This window comes from Acomys minous (assembly GCF_964271855.1).
Source record: "Acomys minous genome assembly, chromosome: 8".
Classification (NCBI taxonomy): Eukaryota; Metazoa; Chordata; class Mammalia; order Rodentia; family Muridae; genus Acomys; species Acomys minous.
This window is the reverse complement of record NC_140489.1, coordinates 18,475,794-18,492,830: the sequence shown is the minus strand read 5'-3', so window position 1 is coordinate 18,492,830 and position 17,037 is coordinate 18,475,794. Positions and strand designations below refer to the sequence as shown.

The 17,037-nt window shown below is 40.1% G+C and overlaps 1 protein-coding gene across 2 annotated transcripts in view; it reads right to left on the bottom strand.

The window, feature by feature from the left end:
* The window catches only part of RPS6KA5 (ribosomal protein S6 kinase A5), a 169,003-nt gene that overhangs the window by 98,684 nt on the left and 53,282 nt on the right, over positions 1-17,037 (bottom strand). For both annotated transcript variants that reach the window (XM_084791764.1, XM_084791763.1), the window contains exon 3: positions 2,048-2,266. In XM_084791764.1, coding sequence (XP_084647890.1) covers positions 2,048-2,266 — 219 coding nt within the window. The remainder of the gene's footprint in view (positions 1-2,047; positions 2,267-17,037) is intronic.

Below are 17,037 nucleotides of genomic sequence, written 5' to 3'. Positions count from 1 at the left end.
AAACCTGAATTAAAAAATGGGGTCCAGAATTGCACAGAGTTCTCAAAAGGTGAAAACACAAATACACCAATGGCTAAGAAACATTTAAAGAAATGGCCAATATCCTTAGCCATCAGAAAAATCAAAGTAAAACTACTTTGCAATTCCTTCTTACCCTAATCAGAATGTCTACGATTAAAAAAAAAAAAAAAAACAACCAACAACAAAACAAAAAACAAACAAAAAAAGAAAAGAAAAAGGAGGGAAGGAAGGGAGGTAAGGAGGGAGGGAGGGAGGCACATGCTGGCGAGGGCTGCAGGGAAGTATAAATTGGCACAGCCACTACACAAATAGTGAGGAGGTTCCTTAGGAAGGTGAGCATAGACCTACCTTAAGATCCAGCTAAACCACTCCTATTATAGAGGTATTTGCTAATCCATGTTTACTCCAGCTCTACTCATAATGGCTAGAGGCTGGAAAAGGCCTAGATATCGATCAACTGATGGATAATGAAAAAATGTGGTACATTTACTCAATGGAATATTATTTAGTTATTAAGAAAAATTAAATTTGCAGGCAAATGGATGGAACTAAAATAATCATCCTGAGTGAGGTAGCATGACCCCAAAAGACAACCTTTTAAGCTTCCGATGTATACTACAATCTAAATAGCCACAGAGGTTAGGGGAGAGGGGGACCTCTCAAGGAAGGGGAAATAGAATCTAGTGTCCAGAGAGAGAAAAGAGAAAATACAGTAGGAGAATTAAATGGGAAAGGAGACTGGTAGGCAGGATAAAAGAGGGACTATGGGGAGGGACAACTAACACTAAAGGTCTTATGAAAAACCATACAGACAGAGAAAACATTATCAAAATATACCATATGAAAAAATAATAAAACAAATGAAAGTAATTACTTAAAACAGCAGACATACACAGAAGGCAGAAGACAGGGCCAGTTGGTACTGACTGACTGGAACAACAGAAGAGGACGATGTTGCCAGGCATTCTGACAGGACATGAGGGATTGTATTTCAATGCATATAAGATTTAGGATCCTTAGTTGATGATAAGCATTGCGCAGAATAGAGAACTTCATGTCAAAAACTCCAAAATTTAGACAGTAAGAACATATAATACAATTTCCACATACATATTTAAAAACTATGTTACTACTAATCAACAAACAGAGGCAATCTTGTTTGACCAACACAAAACAGACTTTACACCGAGTCAGACCAGAGTCCCGACCTCAATTTTCAAGCCTATGCAAGACATGTATGTTCAGCACACAGAGCTTCCAGCAGCTTCAGCACAGCCACAGAGGGGATCCGCGGTGCTGTGAGGGTCAGATATGGTGAGATTACAGCTAACTCCCAGCATAAGGAGGACACACGGTTGACACTTAAGTTGACACTGCTTCCAGAGCTCCACAAGACACTCTAGCTTATCTACGTCTCACACTGATTCCAGGAGGAAGTTGTAGCACATATCTGCCAACAGCAACAGGAAACTCTCAGCTATGGCAGAGTGCAATACTAGAAGTGCTGTCTAGTGGGACCAGAAAATGGTACCGTTTCTTCTATGGTGATACGTGCTGGGCTTTCCCAGGGATCACAAACAATGGGCCAAACGGGAAAGGAATGCATTCAGAAAATACCTACAGGGAACGAGAGGGTGCAGTGATTAGTGGGCACTCCCCTTATAGTCAGGTTTCCCGCCAGGACATGCAAAGTGTCACTAGGAATACAATTCCTTACGTCTCCCCATTGCTGGCATCCGTAACTGTCCCCTGTCAGCCCAAACCTGCACATTCTTGAGAACTAAAGTACAAATCAGGGCCATCAAATTCCTCACACTGTTTGGATGCACACTGAATAATCACAGAGTGGGGGAGAGAGGTGTACAAATTTCTTCATGCTGGGCATCTCACAGAACAAGATGCTACAGGAAACGCCACCACAAAGGAATAAGAAGCAAAACAATTTCTTCTAAGTCCAAACTATGTTGCCTCAAGACCTAAAAAAAAAAAAATTCTCATAGAAAGTACAACAACAACGGACACTTACCTAAGATGAGGTGAAGCTTGGTCTCCGTCTGGAAAGCATAGTGCAATGTCACCAGAAACGGTGACTGTCTAATGTGCTCCAGAACTTGTCGTTCTGTCCTTGTATGCTCTGTAGTTTTAGCCTTTTGAACTATTGTTGCCTTTTTCAAAACTTTCATGGCATACAGCTTTCCAGCATCATGACCACTTATTTTACGGACTAGAAATACTTTCCCATAAGCTGAAAAAGAAAAGAAAAAATATATCTCATAAGTTGAAAAAAAGGGAAAAATTAAAATGCTACATTGGCAGAGTGGAATTTTATGGAAATAAAATTAATGTATCCAGCCAACACACACACAAACACTCTTTCAAGGGAAAATCCTGCTTGGTGCTATTTCAAATAGTTCTTTGATAATTTCTTCAGCCTTCACCAAGCATATTTCTAGGCATAGCCCTCAGTATTTACATATCTAGCCACTGCTGATGAAGTTCTGCTTTCACTCTGAATGTTATTCTCTCAATATTTTTAGGTCTGAGAAACTAACTGTTATTATGGTCAGCTAACCACAGTCCAATTCAGGAACAAGGAGAACATTTTAGACATCAGATAAAACCTTGAGGTATGTATTTGCTATTGGTTTCACTCTTCTTTTTCTTTCCTCCTCCTCTTTCTTTCTTTTCTTTTCTTTCTTTCTTTTTTTTTTTTTTAGAAAGGTCTCAATATGTGCCCCAGTCTGGCCTTGACCTTATATCCTTCTACCTAAGCCTTCTTATGTCCAAAAGTCCAAGTGATTATCATTATTTCTAGTCCCCAAGAGTTGTTTTTCTCCCCTTTTCCATCTTTATGTGTGGTGTGTGCATGTGTGAGCACACTTGTTCACATGCACATGAGGGTCAGAAGCTCCTTTCCAGAATCATCTTTGATTGTTCTTCCATCTTATTCATTGAGGCAGAATCTCTCAATCAAACCCAGAGCTCACCAGTACAGCTAGTTCTGGGAATCCTCTGTCCACCTTCCAATCTTGAAATTACAGGCAAGTCATAAAGCCAACCAAACATTTATTTGGGTCCTAAAGACCCAAATTCTGGCCCTAACATTTGCCCAGGGAAGCATTCTAACCATTGGGCCATCTCCCCAGTCCTCCAATGCAGTTCTTGATAAGAGTCTAGTACATAGAAATATACGAAGCACTTAAAGTATTCCCCTATATTTATTCCTTTAAAACCAAAGCAACATAAACAGACATTAAATAAAACAAAGGATATCTTTTCACTTAAAAGACATTAAAATACCCAAGACTGAAGGCAGTGTGGACCGAAACCCCATAAACCTCTAGGCAAAAATTACTGGTGGTTTTCTGGTTCAATCTCATCATGTGTTTCCTAAGTAAAGCCTGTGAGAGGCACAACCCTGTATGTGGCACTGCTGCTCCAAGTCAAAGAATTAGAGCCTCGTGGCTAGAGCAGCTTCGGTGAATGTACTTCCCCATGGAGGATAAGGAGGTGGGAAGAGGAAGGAGCAGGAAGAGATGGAGGAAGAGAGCTCAGGAAAGGAGGAAAACAAAGAGGGCTTTGAAACAAAACGTGTCTTGGAATGGTTATGCTCAGTTCCTTTTCAGGAGTTAAATGCTTTAATCAGACCACTTTGAGTTGGGCTCAGTTTTGATGCAGATCACTGCTCAAGCTCCCTGTATTTAGCCCATAATTGTGTTATCATCTACTTACTAGAGTAAGACAGCTTTGTGAAAAAAGGCTCTCCACTCGGATTCAGTTCAGGTCTTTAGAAACTAGATCCGTGCTGACACTGGATAGGCCATGGATTAATGCTAGACTAGACTAATCCTGAGGGAAAGATTCCAAGCCTTGAGATGGAACAGCCCATGCCAGGCTCTCAGCTAAACACACCCTTCTACGCACCGACTCATTTAATCCTTCCCACAGCCAGTCACTTTCAGTACTTTCAGTAACTCTATTTCAGAGATAAGGAAATGAGGTCAGAGGAATTAAGGAACTGGCCAAAATACCTGATCTGAAGAAAAGATAAACAAATGAACAAGTGTATGGAGAAGAGCCAGCCCCATGCCAGTCTATGGCCTCAGTTGGCAAAGGAGTTGTCCATCCCCAGGATTCTGGCTCATGGCCAAGAAAAAGGCTCCATCTTGTGGTTTCCTCCTTGCTCCCTCACTCTCTTTCTCCCTCTTAGAAGCTCCCAGGATAATTGTGGTGCCAGTTTCAAGAGGAAGGAAGAAGGGGGGAAAAAAAAGCAAAACAAAACAAAACAAAATCCAGCAGCACCAGTATAGCCCTGATTCAAATACAAGTGAATTCCAGGACCACGCTATCTTTAAATGAACAAAAACTCAAATTCCTCCTCAATGCTAGGAACCTGATTTTCTAGATTATAATAAAACCAGTGCTATAAAATGTTTACCATATTCTGAAGACAGAGAAACTTCAGAAAAGTTGGTGTTGTACTTAAGTATGAGTGATAATTATAGGTTGAGATCTCAGAAAAGCTGAAGTGAATCAAGAAAGAAAATTACAACTTTCAGGATCTAACAAATCAGCTTAAAGAATGAAACTGGAGCAGCATATTTTGTACAGCAGCAATGAACCAACATGGAAACCACTCTAACGAGATATACTTTATCTTCCAACAAGGAAGCCGCTGTACAAACTGGGGAGGAGGCAAGTCTTGGTGCTTCCACATTCCTTACATACATACACCATACTTACCACCAACTTAGAGTCTCCCAGATGCCAATTTCTAGAAAGCTATGGTCCTAGAAACAATGAAATCTATGTAGTCTCTGGCATGTAAGAATCCTTTCTATGTCACAGAAATACCTTCTTCCTAGCGTGCCTTTTGTCTGCAACAAAAGTGTGTGGATCCTGTGACAGATGCAGAATACAAGCACCTAAAACCGAGACCTTGTCAGGTATTCTACACACATTAACTCTTTCAGTTCTTAGAACCTCTTCCTAAGAGGGCTGGATGATTCTCTCAATTTATAGAGGAGGAAACTCAAATAGAGAACAACAGCTCATGCACTCGTGATCACACTTGCCAATTCAGCCCGCCTTCTAGCTATGCAGTCTTAGTTTGCTTCTGCTGATTGCCTTAAAATGGGTGAACTTATCAGTAAGTAAATAAGAAGCCAGATATTAAACAGAAACCACATGTAGGTAGGCAGTCTAACCGTGCAATGAACCCAGTGCTACTACTTTTGAGTTAAAACTCTTTTGCAAACTCTTTTGCAAGGCAGCCTATTAATTATCTCATTGATGAGCAGCTCTAAGCGGTAGAAATGTTCTTCATGTTGAGTAGAAACAGCCTTGTTATTAATATTCTTTGCTGATCCTACAACACCACCTGGACATATTAAAAAATTACTCTCTTTAAGATAAATTTCAAAAATACTTAAAGCAGTAGCATGCAATATCCTTACTCATTAAGCCAATTTTAAAGTGATCGACCTTTTCTCAAGACCTCTGGCCATTAGAAGTGGTCACTGATGTGCTTTGGTACCTTGTAAACAATGTTTCACTCTTTTCCTATGTCTCCTTTCCCCAACCCCCAGTAGTTTACTCCAGACAAGCATAAAATAGCTTAGGATGACAATGTATTCTGGCCAAATAACCCAAAATCATTATTGCTATGTGTATCTGTTACTTTTGTCACTGTTGTGAAAAATACCCAACAAAAGCAACTCCAGGAGTTTACTGTGACTCACAGTTTGAGTGTACAGTCCCTCATGAGGGCATGAAGTAGCTGGAGCTTATGGGATGGTGCCAACACATAACCCACATTTTAGTTTGAACAAAAATAACCAAGTATATTAGTGTCTTGTGTGTGTGTGTGTGTGTGTGTGTGTGTGTGTGTGTGTGTGTGTGTTAAAAGAGCATGATCAAAACAAATTAGAGAAGAGCTTATTTGGTGTATGGTTCCAGAGGGACAAGAGTCTGTCATGGTGGGGAGGCACAAAAGCAAACAGAAGCCATGGCCGCTGGAGGAGAAGCTCAGAGCTCACATCCTGAACTGTCAACAGGAAACAGAGAGAGTAAAATAAAACTGGTGGGGTCCTTAAAACCTCAAAGCCATCCACCAAGGCCACAACTCCTAAGCTTAGCCAAACAGCACCACCAACTGGGAACCATGTATTTAAATGCCTGAGACTATGGGGGAAATTTATCACTCAAATCACTATACCTAACAAGAAAGAAAAGACATTCAAAATGTATTTGCAGTGCTGGGAAATTTTACATAATTTTCTTGATTCAATTTTTGTTTTACTTGCAAAATTTAAACTTATTAAAATCTTCAAGCAGGTAAGAGTATTTTCTGCACAAGCATGAAGACCTCAGTTCAAATCCCCAGAACCCATGAAAAATGCCGGGTGTGGCCATGCACTATGAGGGAAAGAGACAGGAGGACCACTAGCATTTGCTATCTGTAACCCAGGTTCAGTTAAAGACCGTACCTCAAAGGAATAAAATACAGAGAGATATAGAGCAGGGCAGCCAACATTCTCCTGTGGCTTCTGCAAGCACACAGGGAAGGGCACATGCACCAAGACACACAGGTGCAAACACCACACACACACACACACACACACACACACAAACACAAGATAAATAAACAAATGGATGCTCAGGGAATCTTTAATTTTAAATTCCAATTAAATTTGTTTAAATATATTCTTATAAATATATAAATTCTCAAAGTATTGTATTTTGAATATAGAATGCCCTACACAGGCTCATATGGCTGACTGATGGCTCTCTTCTGGGAGGAAGTAAGGATGAGCTGGAAGAAGTTTGCAGGTCATTATGCCTGGTCCTCTGTCTGTTCTTCGTGCTTTGCTCTCTGTGTGCTGTGAGGTGAGTGGCCTCTGTCATGTGCTCTCCCAACCATCATGGTCTTACTGCCCCCACAGGCCCAAAATCAGATTAGCCAAGAACTAGGGAATCAACAAAGCAGAAATCTCTAAAACTGAGACAAACAAAGTGCTCCCTTTATATTGCTCTTGGAGATCTTTTAATTATAGCTACAGAAAGCTAAGTAACAAAAAAAAATCAAAATTAATGAAAGGTATGTAAACGTTTTATTTTTGGTCATATCATTATTTTGAGTGAAGCATCCCAGGTCATAAGAGGTTAGGGGTCATTGTTCAGAATGCCTCTGGTTTATGTGTATCCTTAAGTCACGCACCCGGGCATGCTGCTCTCACTGCGATTTCAATGCTACAAACTCCCTGACACCACTCCCTGTCACTCAATTTTACTAATGCTCTTTAAAACTATACATTGTACAAAGCTCTTATTATTTAAGTTCATATCAAACTACTTCTTTTTTTTAACATCAGAAATTCTAAGCAACTTGCACTTAGAATTCCCAGGACTGGCATTGTTTCTCTAAGTGTGCCCGCATCGTCAGCACCTGTGCCTGTTCCCTCTCACGCTGCCCACCTGCCGCTGCTGCTTGCTGCCCTGCAGGGTTATGCTTTTTGTATACGCTGCTCTGTAGTACACTATCATTAAACATTACATAAGCCACAGAAAGTGACTATAAGAAAAATGAGGCTGACTGTTCTGAAGAGGTTAAAGTAAGACACTTAAGAAAAAGAAACTTCTAAAATATTAGTTGTGGGTGAAACAACTGAAAGGCCAGTAAAAAATTAAATCCAAGATGCCTCTGTAGTCAGATTACTTCAAATAGGTCTAGTTTTCATTCCACTTGAAAGAATATGAAACTGTTACTTTTTGATGAAACACTACAAGGGTGACTTTTTAGCCAATTAAACCATTATGAGCCAGTTCTCAAAATCATATGCCTACGGCTACACTCTGGCAATGAATATATATGGGTACATTTTGCATGAAAAAATAGTGTTCCAAGAAATGCATAGAACTATCCTTTTTAATGATTCTAGCTTCTTGACTAACTGCAAATCTCAACTGTGTCCGGCAAGAGCCGTTTACTAGCTGAGGGGTCACACTGCTGCTGAGACGGAACCCTCTCCTCACTCTGCATTATTAGGGCCTTTAACAGGACCAAGCACATCAGTCTTTCAAGATAAGCTTCTCAACTTGGGTTATCCATAACCTGATGAACACAGCTTTTGTGCTCTCATCTAACTTAAAAAAGAAAAACTCTTTGTATTCAAAACACTCCGTTTCTTATTGTTCTAGAATTCAGACCATCCTTAGCGAAACTCCCGAAGTTTTGAGTTAGCTGGCTCACGCATCTCTCCCATACTTCCCAGCTGGACACTGGCTTCTGCAGACGTTGCTTCCGTCCTTTTCTGACCTCCCAGACAAGCACATCTCTTCTTATGTTACACTTTCATAACCCAAGGCATTTCTTTCATAGAAATGATCATAATTGTATTTTTACATTTAATTCTATGATGACTTCATTGACTTTCCACTACTAGAAGAATTAATGAGGTATGACTTTATTTACTTTCTCATGGAACTCAAACATCACAGAAATTCAATGCTAAATTAAGTGCATTAAAAAATGAACATCAAAGAAAGAGCGTCCAGAGTGTTATCAAAGTGTCTGTTGATGACTTTGACTTAAGAAACTGGGTGTTTCCTAGAATTCTGTGATTTAGATCTATAGCACAGGGCAATAGCTGGCCAACTCTTTCCCTCTTGGAAAGGACAATGAACTGTCATAAACTAGTCTCTTTTAATTCTGGTGCTAAATCTGAGTTCCACTGTCCATCCTAGCAAAGGCTCTAAAATTACCTTGCAGCATCACAGTTGAGTTCTGTAAGAAAAGTTTTAGTTTAGTCAGCTCACCAAGATGCCCCAGCAGGCAAGGGTGTTTACTCTCAATCCTGGTGACTGGAGTTCAGTCCTGGGGGCCCACAGGGTAAAGGAGAAAAGCGACTCCTTTTAAGTTGTCTCTGACTTAGAGAACGGCGGTCATGGCCTGCACGCAAGCGCAACAGTGCATGTGTTCACCTCCCCACCCACTACCACACACAAGTAAATAAATTAAAAAATTAAAGACTTTAGTACTTGGAGGGTTAATCTGTCACTTTAGTACTTTTTCTTAATTTATTATTTGTGGAGGAGGGGTAAGTGCATGTCTTGATGTGTGTGTGTGCAAGAGTCAGTTCTCTCCTTCCACCATGTGGGTCCTGAAGATTGAACTTGAACTTGGCAGCATCTGCCTTTATCCACTAGCTGTCTTTCCAGCCTTCTTGTCACTTTATTATAATTACTATTTTAAATTGTGTGTGGGGGGGTGGGTGTTTTGCGTCAAAGAATGCCTGTGTATCGTGTGGTTGACTAAAACCCATGGAGGCCAGAAATGGGCATCAGATTCCTTGGATTGTTGTGAGCCATCATGTGGGTGCTAAGAATTAAACTTGGATTCTCTGAAAAAGCCAGTGCTCTTAATTGCAGAAACATCTCTCCATCCACTCTGTCACTCAATAAAGTGTGTGTGTGTATATATGTATATAAATATATATATTTTACACACACACACACACACACACACACACACACACACACACACACACGGTTTTCAAGAATATTTTTCTTTTGCCAAAGATGTTAATCTCATTATTTAATGCTTATTATATAGAAGCCATTTGGTAGATTCAGTTCTTATTAAAAGTCTGTCCACCAGTGTTTTTATAAACACAGGGCTGTGTATTGCATAGGGTAGATATCAATAGAATAGGTCTTCAAAGCACTGAGAAATGAAAATAAGATCAATCATACAAAAAGCAATTCATAAAAAAATCTGCTTTTCTTATATATACACCTATATGTGCATATGTATCCTCAATGTAAATAAATCTAAGCACAAGGAAGGAAGGCTAGAAGGAGAGGCAGTGCAGAAGGGAAGGACTGGCTCTGGTGCCAGACTACAGAGATTTGAAGCCTAGATGATGTTGGAAAAATATTTAACATATCTGTCTCTTAGTTTTCAGTAGGGTAAGAAACAACTCACAGACTATGAAGTCTGGGGATTAAGTAAACTAGAAGAGGATCTGGAAGATAAAAAAACACCGTGTTAAGTATTAGTGAAAAAAATGTTTTATCTTTGTACTTATACATACACGTCAAACTAATACTGAGTTACAACACAAAAATGTACCTACTTCTTGCTATAGGTGATACTAAAAAAAATCTTGAAAGTCCCTTCAAGTCCCCAAAACAACACAGGGTCTTGCCACTACTGTTGGGTGTCCATCAGAACTAAATGCTAAGGCCCTCTGCTGAAGACAGCGCATGCTTTAGTCATAGAACATAAAGAAATCACGCTGGAGTTGTGCTGGAAGCTTTCTCTGCTGTCCAGCCCTCTTAGTGTTAGACAGTGCTAGGCTGGCTGCGGGGGGTGGGGACTATCATCAACAGTATTGTTTAGTTGTGGCCCTTCATCCTAACACTACTGACCTGCCAGGAAAGAACAGCATCGAGTTAGTTACAGGGACATCCAAACCATTTCTGACTAGATTTGAGGCCTACTCCACACATCTGGTATTATAAACTTGGTCAAAGCCCATAGCTAGGGAGGTCATAGGCCTTAGTAGAAGCTCCTGTTACTGCTTTGCTAAATGGACATCAAACTGACTTCTAAATATTTATGTCTATAACCGTGTTTAGTGCTATTTTCAGTGACGGTCAGAGAAGTTTTTTGTTTTATTTTGTTTTGTTTACCGTGTACTGTAAATACTACAGAGACCATCAATTGGTCGATGTGCTGAAATGCTGAAGGCAAGTGAGCTGAATGCTCAGCTAGAAATAAACATTGATATTACCCCCTCTCAGACTCAGGAGACACCATGGATGAGGGAATAGGAAAAAATAGAAGAACCAGAAGAAGTACTGTGCAATGCAGAATTCCTGATATCACATTGTCTTCACACTCTTGAAAGTCATGGCAGATGTGATCATCCAAACAAGACCTGTGTAAGATTGGACCATCAACACCCTGCCCTAGAGAAAGAGAGGAGTTCATGAGGCTCCCACACTCCTTCCCTAAAGATCTATAGGCAGCTAATGGTTACTAGGGGAAGCTACCACATTTTCTTTAGTTGCTGAAGCCACAAATAAGGTGTTATTTCTTTTACTTGGTCCCAAATAATTTGAAAATTCAAAAAGTACTGGTCCAACTGAAGAGGGTGGATTAGAGAGAGAGGGGGGGGGGCCAGTATGTCTTACTCTGGGTTTTAATAAGATCCTTTGGGAATAGTTTCCATGGATAAGTTTTTCCAAGTTTAGGTTAGAAAAAAATTTATCCATGTATTTGCTTCCCAAAGGATCTTATTAAAAGGCTTTCAATGAGAAACAAGAAAGTAAGGATGGCATATTTATAAATAATATTCACATATTCTTAATAATCAAAATATCTTAACTGCTACTATGCAACTGCAAATTGATGAGCATTTGCAAAGGATGCAGATGTGAACCATGAGTTCTGCTCCCCTAGCTTGGTGCACAACACACCAACTGCCTTGAATTCTAACGGCCCACTTGACACAAGCCATTTTCTATTTACATGCCTCCATTTTCTATTTCTATTTTATCTCTGTCCAAGCAGCCTGCAACCAGCAAATAACAAGGGCATAGAAAGCCTGCTTCCTTTTTCCCATCCAGAGCTACCCATGAGCTCATGCTAAACCTAGACTCTACTAAGACAGGAGCTTGCTTAGGCTCATCCCCACCCACCACACTTGCCTCACTCTTGTTCTCCTGAAGCACTCTCAGGATAAACCCCAGCTATCCCAACCCCGCCCTGGCTGTTTCTAGCTGCTGTGCTTTCATATGGCATGAGTAACAACAACTGTTTTTTATACCAAGAAGGCAATACCTTTCATACAGCACAAAACATCATAAACAACCCCTAGGAATTACATACTCACTGTAGGCTTACGCTGAAACATAAAGCACAGTGGGTATACATAAATGCAAATTTATAAGTTTTTGAATGACAATTTAATGAACATATGCTCTTAAACACAGGGATACTTTCCAAACATTTAAAAAGAGACTAAGATGACAAATGATGACTAAGTTATCAAACTATTTAAAATAATCTTTTCCATGACTCAACTGAAGTTTTCCCTCTATCATATCATCAAAAGGCAATTTCTTTCTGGGAATAACGGTGCACATCTTTAATCCCACTACTCGGGAAGCAGAGGCAGGTTGATCTTTGTGAGTTCAAGGCCAGAACACAGTGAGTCCCAGGACATCCAGAGCTATGTAGTGAGACCCTGTCTCGCCACTCCTCAAAGGCACCACCCTCAAACAAGTATCTTTAAGTTACCAGGTATAATCTATCGCTCACTCTAGTAGCAAACTGCACAGGAAAAAATGGAAGTAGATTTTATTTAATAAATAAAATGTTTATGGAAGTTCTTCTGCATAAAAAAGAAAACTAGATACCTGTGCTGGGCTGGGAATATGGCTCAGCTGGTAAAGTGAGGACCTAAGTTCTGGTCTCAAGCTCCCTCAAGCACTGGCAGGACAGAGACAGTCAGTGACCCTGTGAGCTCATTCGGTAAGAGATCTGCCAGAGAGTGATGGAAGACACCCAACTTCAACCTCTGGCTTCCACATGCAGATACCTGCTCCCACACATACATGTGTACATACATGCATACCCCTACACACACACACACACACACACACACACACACACACACACACACACACTCGTGACCTATCCTGATGGAGTTTTCAGAATCTTGGGCCACTGAATTAAGACATATTGCAGACTATGTTATGTAGGTAGTTCACTGAATTTAGGGCGAGCAACTCAAAGACAGTGTCTAGTGCATATATCACTCTTTCCACAGGACAACTGCTAAGATCTGTTGGTAGTTAGATGGTATCATCTACATGAGGAAAAAGAATTTTTTTAAAGGAGAGCCTGAGGGAGGAGGATGGGAAGAGATGGTACTGCTCACTGGATAAAGTCTAGACTGTCACATTTAGCCTCTTTTCAAAGTTTTATAAACCTTATATTACATGAATGTCTGTTTCATTGTGAGCTTTAAGTGTAATATATATTTTTTTAAAGCCCCTACTCTATCCCCAGCACCCCAGTTAATGCCTATGAATGAATGAATGAATGCATAGATGGATGGACGGAATCAATCAACCAAGCAAGCAAGCAAGCAACAGGAATGGACTGGTTTGATCCAATTTGGACTTTAGAAAGAGGAGCCTTACTTCCTGTGAACAATGGAGCGGCAATGGCCAACTTGACCCCATATGCTGTGGTGGCTGCAGGACCCTGTTTCAGGACTCCTTTTACACTTCATAAGTCAATATTGAGCAAAACTTGATATTTCTTGGCACAAGAAAACCCAGGAGCTAGTAGTGTCTACATTAGCTCTTTCAGAAGGATGAGTGCTTTTCCCTTCAGCTTCCACAACAGCTAGAACAAATGGCATTTACAATGCATCAGGCAATCTTAGAATATTATTATTCATTGTATGTCTATCTTGGAAGGTAACTGTTATCTAAAGTACACTATTTGAGATTTTATTGTACTTCATAATCCCAATTGTTAAATAATTGGGAAAAGGAGATAAAGAATGTATTCTTTTCATTTGACCTGTTATTAAGGCAAAATTCAAATCAATGTCTTAAAAATGCTAACAAAGTAAACGATTACATGAAATACCTAGTAATCTCTCCTTACATGGAAGACCTAAATAACTTTTTTATTTCCTTTTTCTTTTCTTTTTTTGCCTCAAACTTACAGCGATCCCGCCTGCCTCTGCCTCCCGAGTGCTGGGATTAAAGGCATGCACCACCACACCTGGCCTTTTTTTTTTTTCTTTCAATTTAGGAACAATTTTACTATGGAATATCCAGCTTAATAAATAACCTATGAGAACTGATCAGCACTCTACCACTCTACTATACCTCCAGTCTTCATGAGAAACTAGAAAGAGATAACAAAAAGAATCTAATTTATTTCAAAGTTTCTAGATTGTGAAAGTAGTCAACAGATTAGTGACAGACTAAAGGAATCTCGGAAAGAAAGAAACCAACCTTGGGCCGGTCTTAAAGAGCAGGCCTACAACACTGATACTTAGGTGGATCCCAGGATCAAGGTCACCTTAGGTTATAGGCTAACTTCAAGGCCAGCCCGCATGATTTACTCAGATCTTGTCTCAAAACAGTTAAAAGGGTGATGCAGCTCCAGGGTGCAGCTCCTGCCTACCATGCACAAAGGCCTAGGTTCAATCTTCAGGCAAAGAAGAAAATTACAGCTCTTCTATGTTCAAACACTCAACAATGCCACATATAAGGTACTTGATGAACAGAATTTTTCTAGTTCAGAATACATAAAAATTAATTTATCAGAAAAGTTTTTAGTTTTACTTCCCAAGAAAAGCCTTACATGACACAGAAAGACATATGATGAAGTTCTTCTATTATTCTAAGTGGTGCTGAAAAAAATTATCTTTTTTTAAAAGGTAATAAAATTGAAAGATTAGTGGTAAAATTTTGAATAAAAATTGATTTTATTATCCTCATAATAAAAGTGTCCACCTACTCCATTTAGTCATCAAAACTTAGATTTTAAATTCAGAAATGTCTACAATGACATTTCTTAGTTACCCATCTTTCTTAAGAGCCACGCTGTCACGGAAAGAAAGAAAAGCAGCACCTATGGCTAACAATAGACCCATTAAGGCAGAGAGAGGAACATGAAATGGAGATGGATGGAGAAGCACAACACGACAGTGACACCACTTCCTCACCTTGAAAGCTGTCCTCAGGGCCCGTGAGCACCATACTCCAAGGCAGGGGAGACATGAGTCAAAGTACTAGATGTGTTGAGAGAAGCCAAAGGTTTGGTTCTGCAAATACTATACACAATTTTCACCAATGTGAAACAGCTTCTGATTTCTCTTCCTTATACTGCCCTGGAACGCTCTATGAAGCAAGGTACTAGTATCCTCAGAAAATGAGTTGGAGGAAGTATTTTTTCTGTTTTCTGAGTTTATAAAACTTAGAATTACCTTTAAGATATTAAAGGTGTTAACCTTGTTCTTAAAACTGTACCAAGCACTTCCCCAGTGGAAGGCTTTTTACTTACTGATCATTTTAATGGTTATAGGACCACGCAGATTTTCTATTCTTATTTTTTATGTAAGCCTGCTGCCAATTTGTTTGTTTTAACATACTATGTAGCCCCAGATGTCCTGGAGCTGGCTGTGTAGACCAGGCTGGCCTCACCGAGACTCACCTGCCTCTTCCTCTGGAGTGCTAGGACTAAGGACATGCACAAACACAGCCAACAGTCTGGTCATTTATACTCTGAAGATTTATATTCATTTTATGGAATGTACTTCAGAACCAGAGTTCCCATCACCTCTGAAATCATATGTGATGTTGTTCAGTATTCTAGCTGTCTTAATTTAGTTATACAAAAGAGATGTTATAATTATAGTCTTACATAAGTAATAGTGTTTATATTTTGTTTCCTCTTAATCGTTTTTGTATCTCAGAAACTCTCCTGATATCTTTTTTCTTCCTCCTAATAGCTCATCCTTTAAAGTTTTCCAGTGAGGACCTGTTGCTGTAAAACATGTTCAGCATTTGTATGTTTACAGTGTCTATTTACACCGTATGGTGACAGTGTCTACTTTGGGCTGGGAAGATGGCTTAGTGTGTAAAGGGTTTGCTGCCACAAGCATGAGGATCTGAGTTCAATCTCCAGAATTTACATAAAAAAGCAACCCATGGTGCCACTCGCTTGCCATACTCCAGATGGGAAAGACAGCCTGTCTTCCTTAGTGAGTCCCAAGCTAGTGAGAGATCCGGTCTCAAAACACAATGTGGATTGCTGCTCTGGCTTTCACATGTACAAGCACATATACAGACATCCCCACAATCACATGACCGCATACATGCACGCACATATATCTATCAATCTATTTTGTCCTCACTTCTAGAAAACACTTTGGCTACAGATACAGTTCTAGACTGACAGTCACTTCCCTGTGCAATCTGCAAAGACTACTATCATACTCCTTCTACAGCTGCTGTTGACTGGGCTAAAATAATGGTTCTTGGTTTCACCCAGCAGCTGATGAAAACTGATGCAGAGACCCACAGCCAAACAGTAGGTGGAGCTTGGAGAAACTTGTGGAAGAGTGGAAGGAAGAACTGCAGGACCCAGACAGGTCAAGGACAGAACAAGAGAACCTACAGAATCAACTAACCTGGGCCCATAGGGGCTCACAGAGACTGAACCCCCAACCAGAAAGCATGCATGGGACAGACCGAGACCCTTACCACAGACATACATCTTGGTCCTCGTATGAGACCCCCAACAGCTCCTAGCGGCTGTCTCTGACTCTGTTGCCTGCTTCCTAAGTGGGAGGCCTTGTCTAGCCTCAATAGAAGAAGATGCACCCAGCCATACTACAACTTAATATGCAAAGGCGGGTTGGTTATCATGGGAGGTCGCCCCTTACCTGAGGATAAAGGGAGGGGGCATGGGAGAAGGGGAAATGAAAGGGAGAGACTGAGAGGAGAGGAGGGATGGAAAGCTCCCAGCAGGATGTAAATGAATGAATTAATGGGAAAAAAGAAAAAAGAAAAAAGTAGTCATTGTTTTTTATTTTCAAAAAGTATCTCACTGACTGCTTTCGTGTCACCTCTATGTCCTTATGTTCAACCAACTTCTCTCCTCTTTTTACATATGAGCTTCTTTGTACTTGTCTGTTAAGGATTTGCTGTGTTTCATAATTCTCAAAATCTATGTTTAATCAAATTTCAAAATACTCAACTGTCATCTCTTTGAACAGGGCTCTCCTCAGTCTGTTATCTCCTTCTGTAACTCTTGGCTAGACAATTGTTACATCTTGTCATCTAGGCTTTAATTCCACTTTTTATATGGTATTATGTTTTGTTTTCTTTCCCTGTACATGAGTGTTTTGCTTGTGTGTATATGGATGTACACCATGTATACGGTTGGTGCCTGCAGAGGCCAGAAGAGGGAAATGG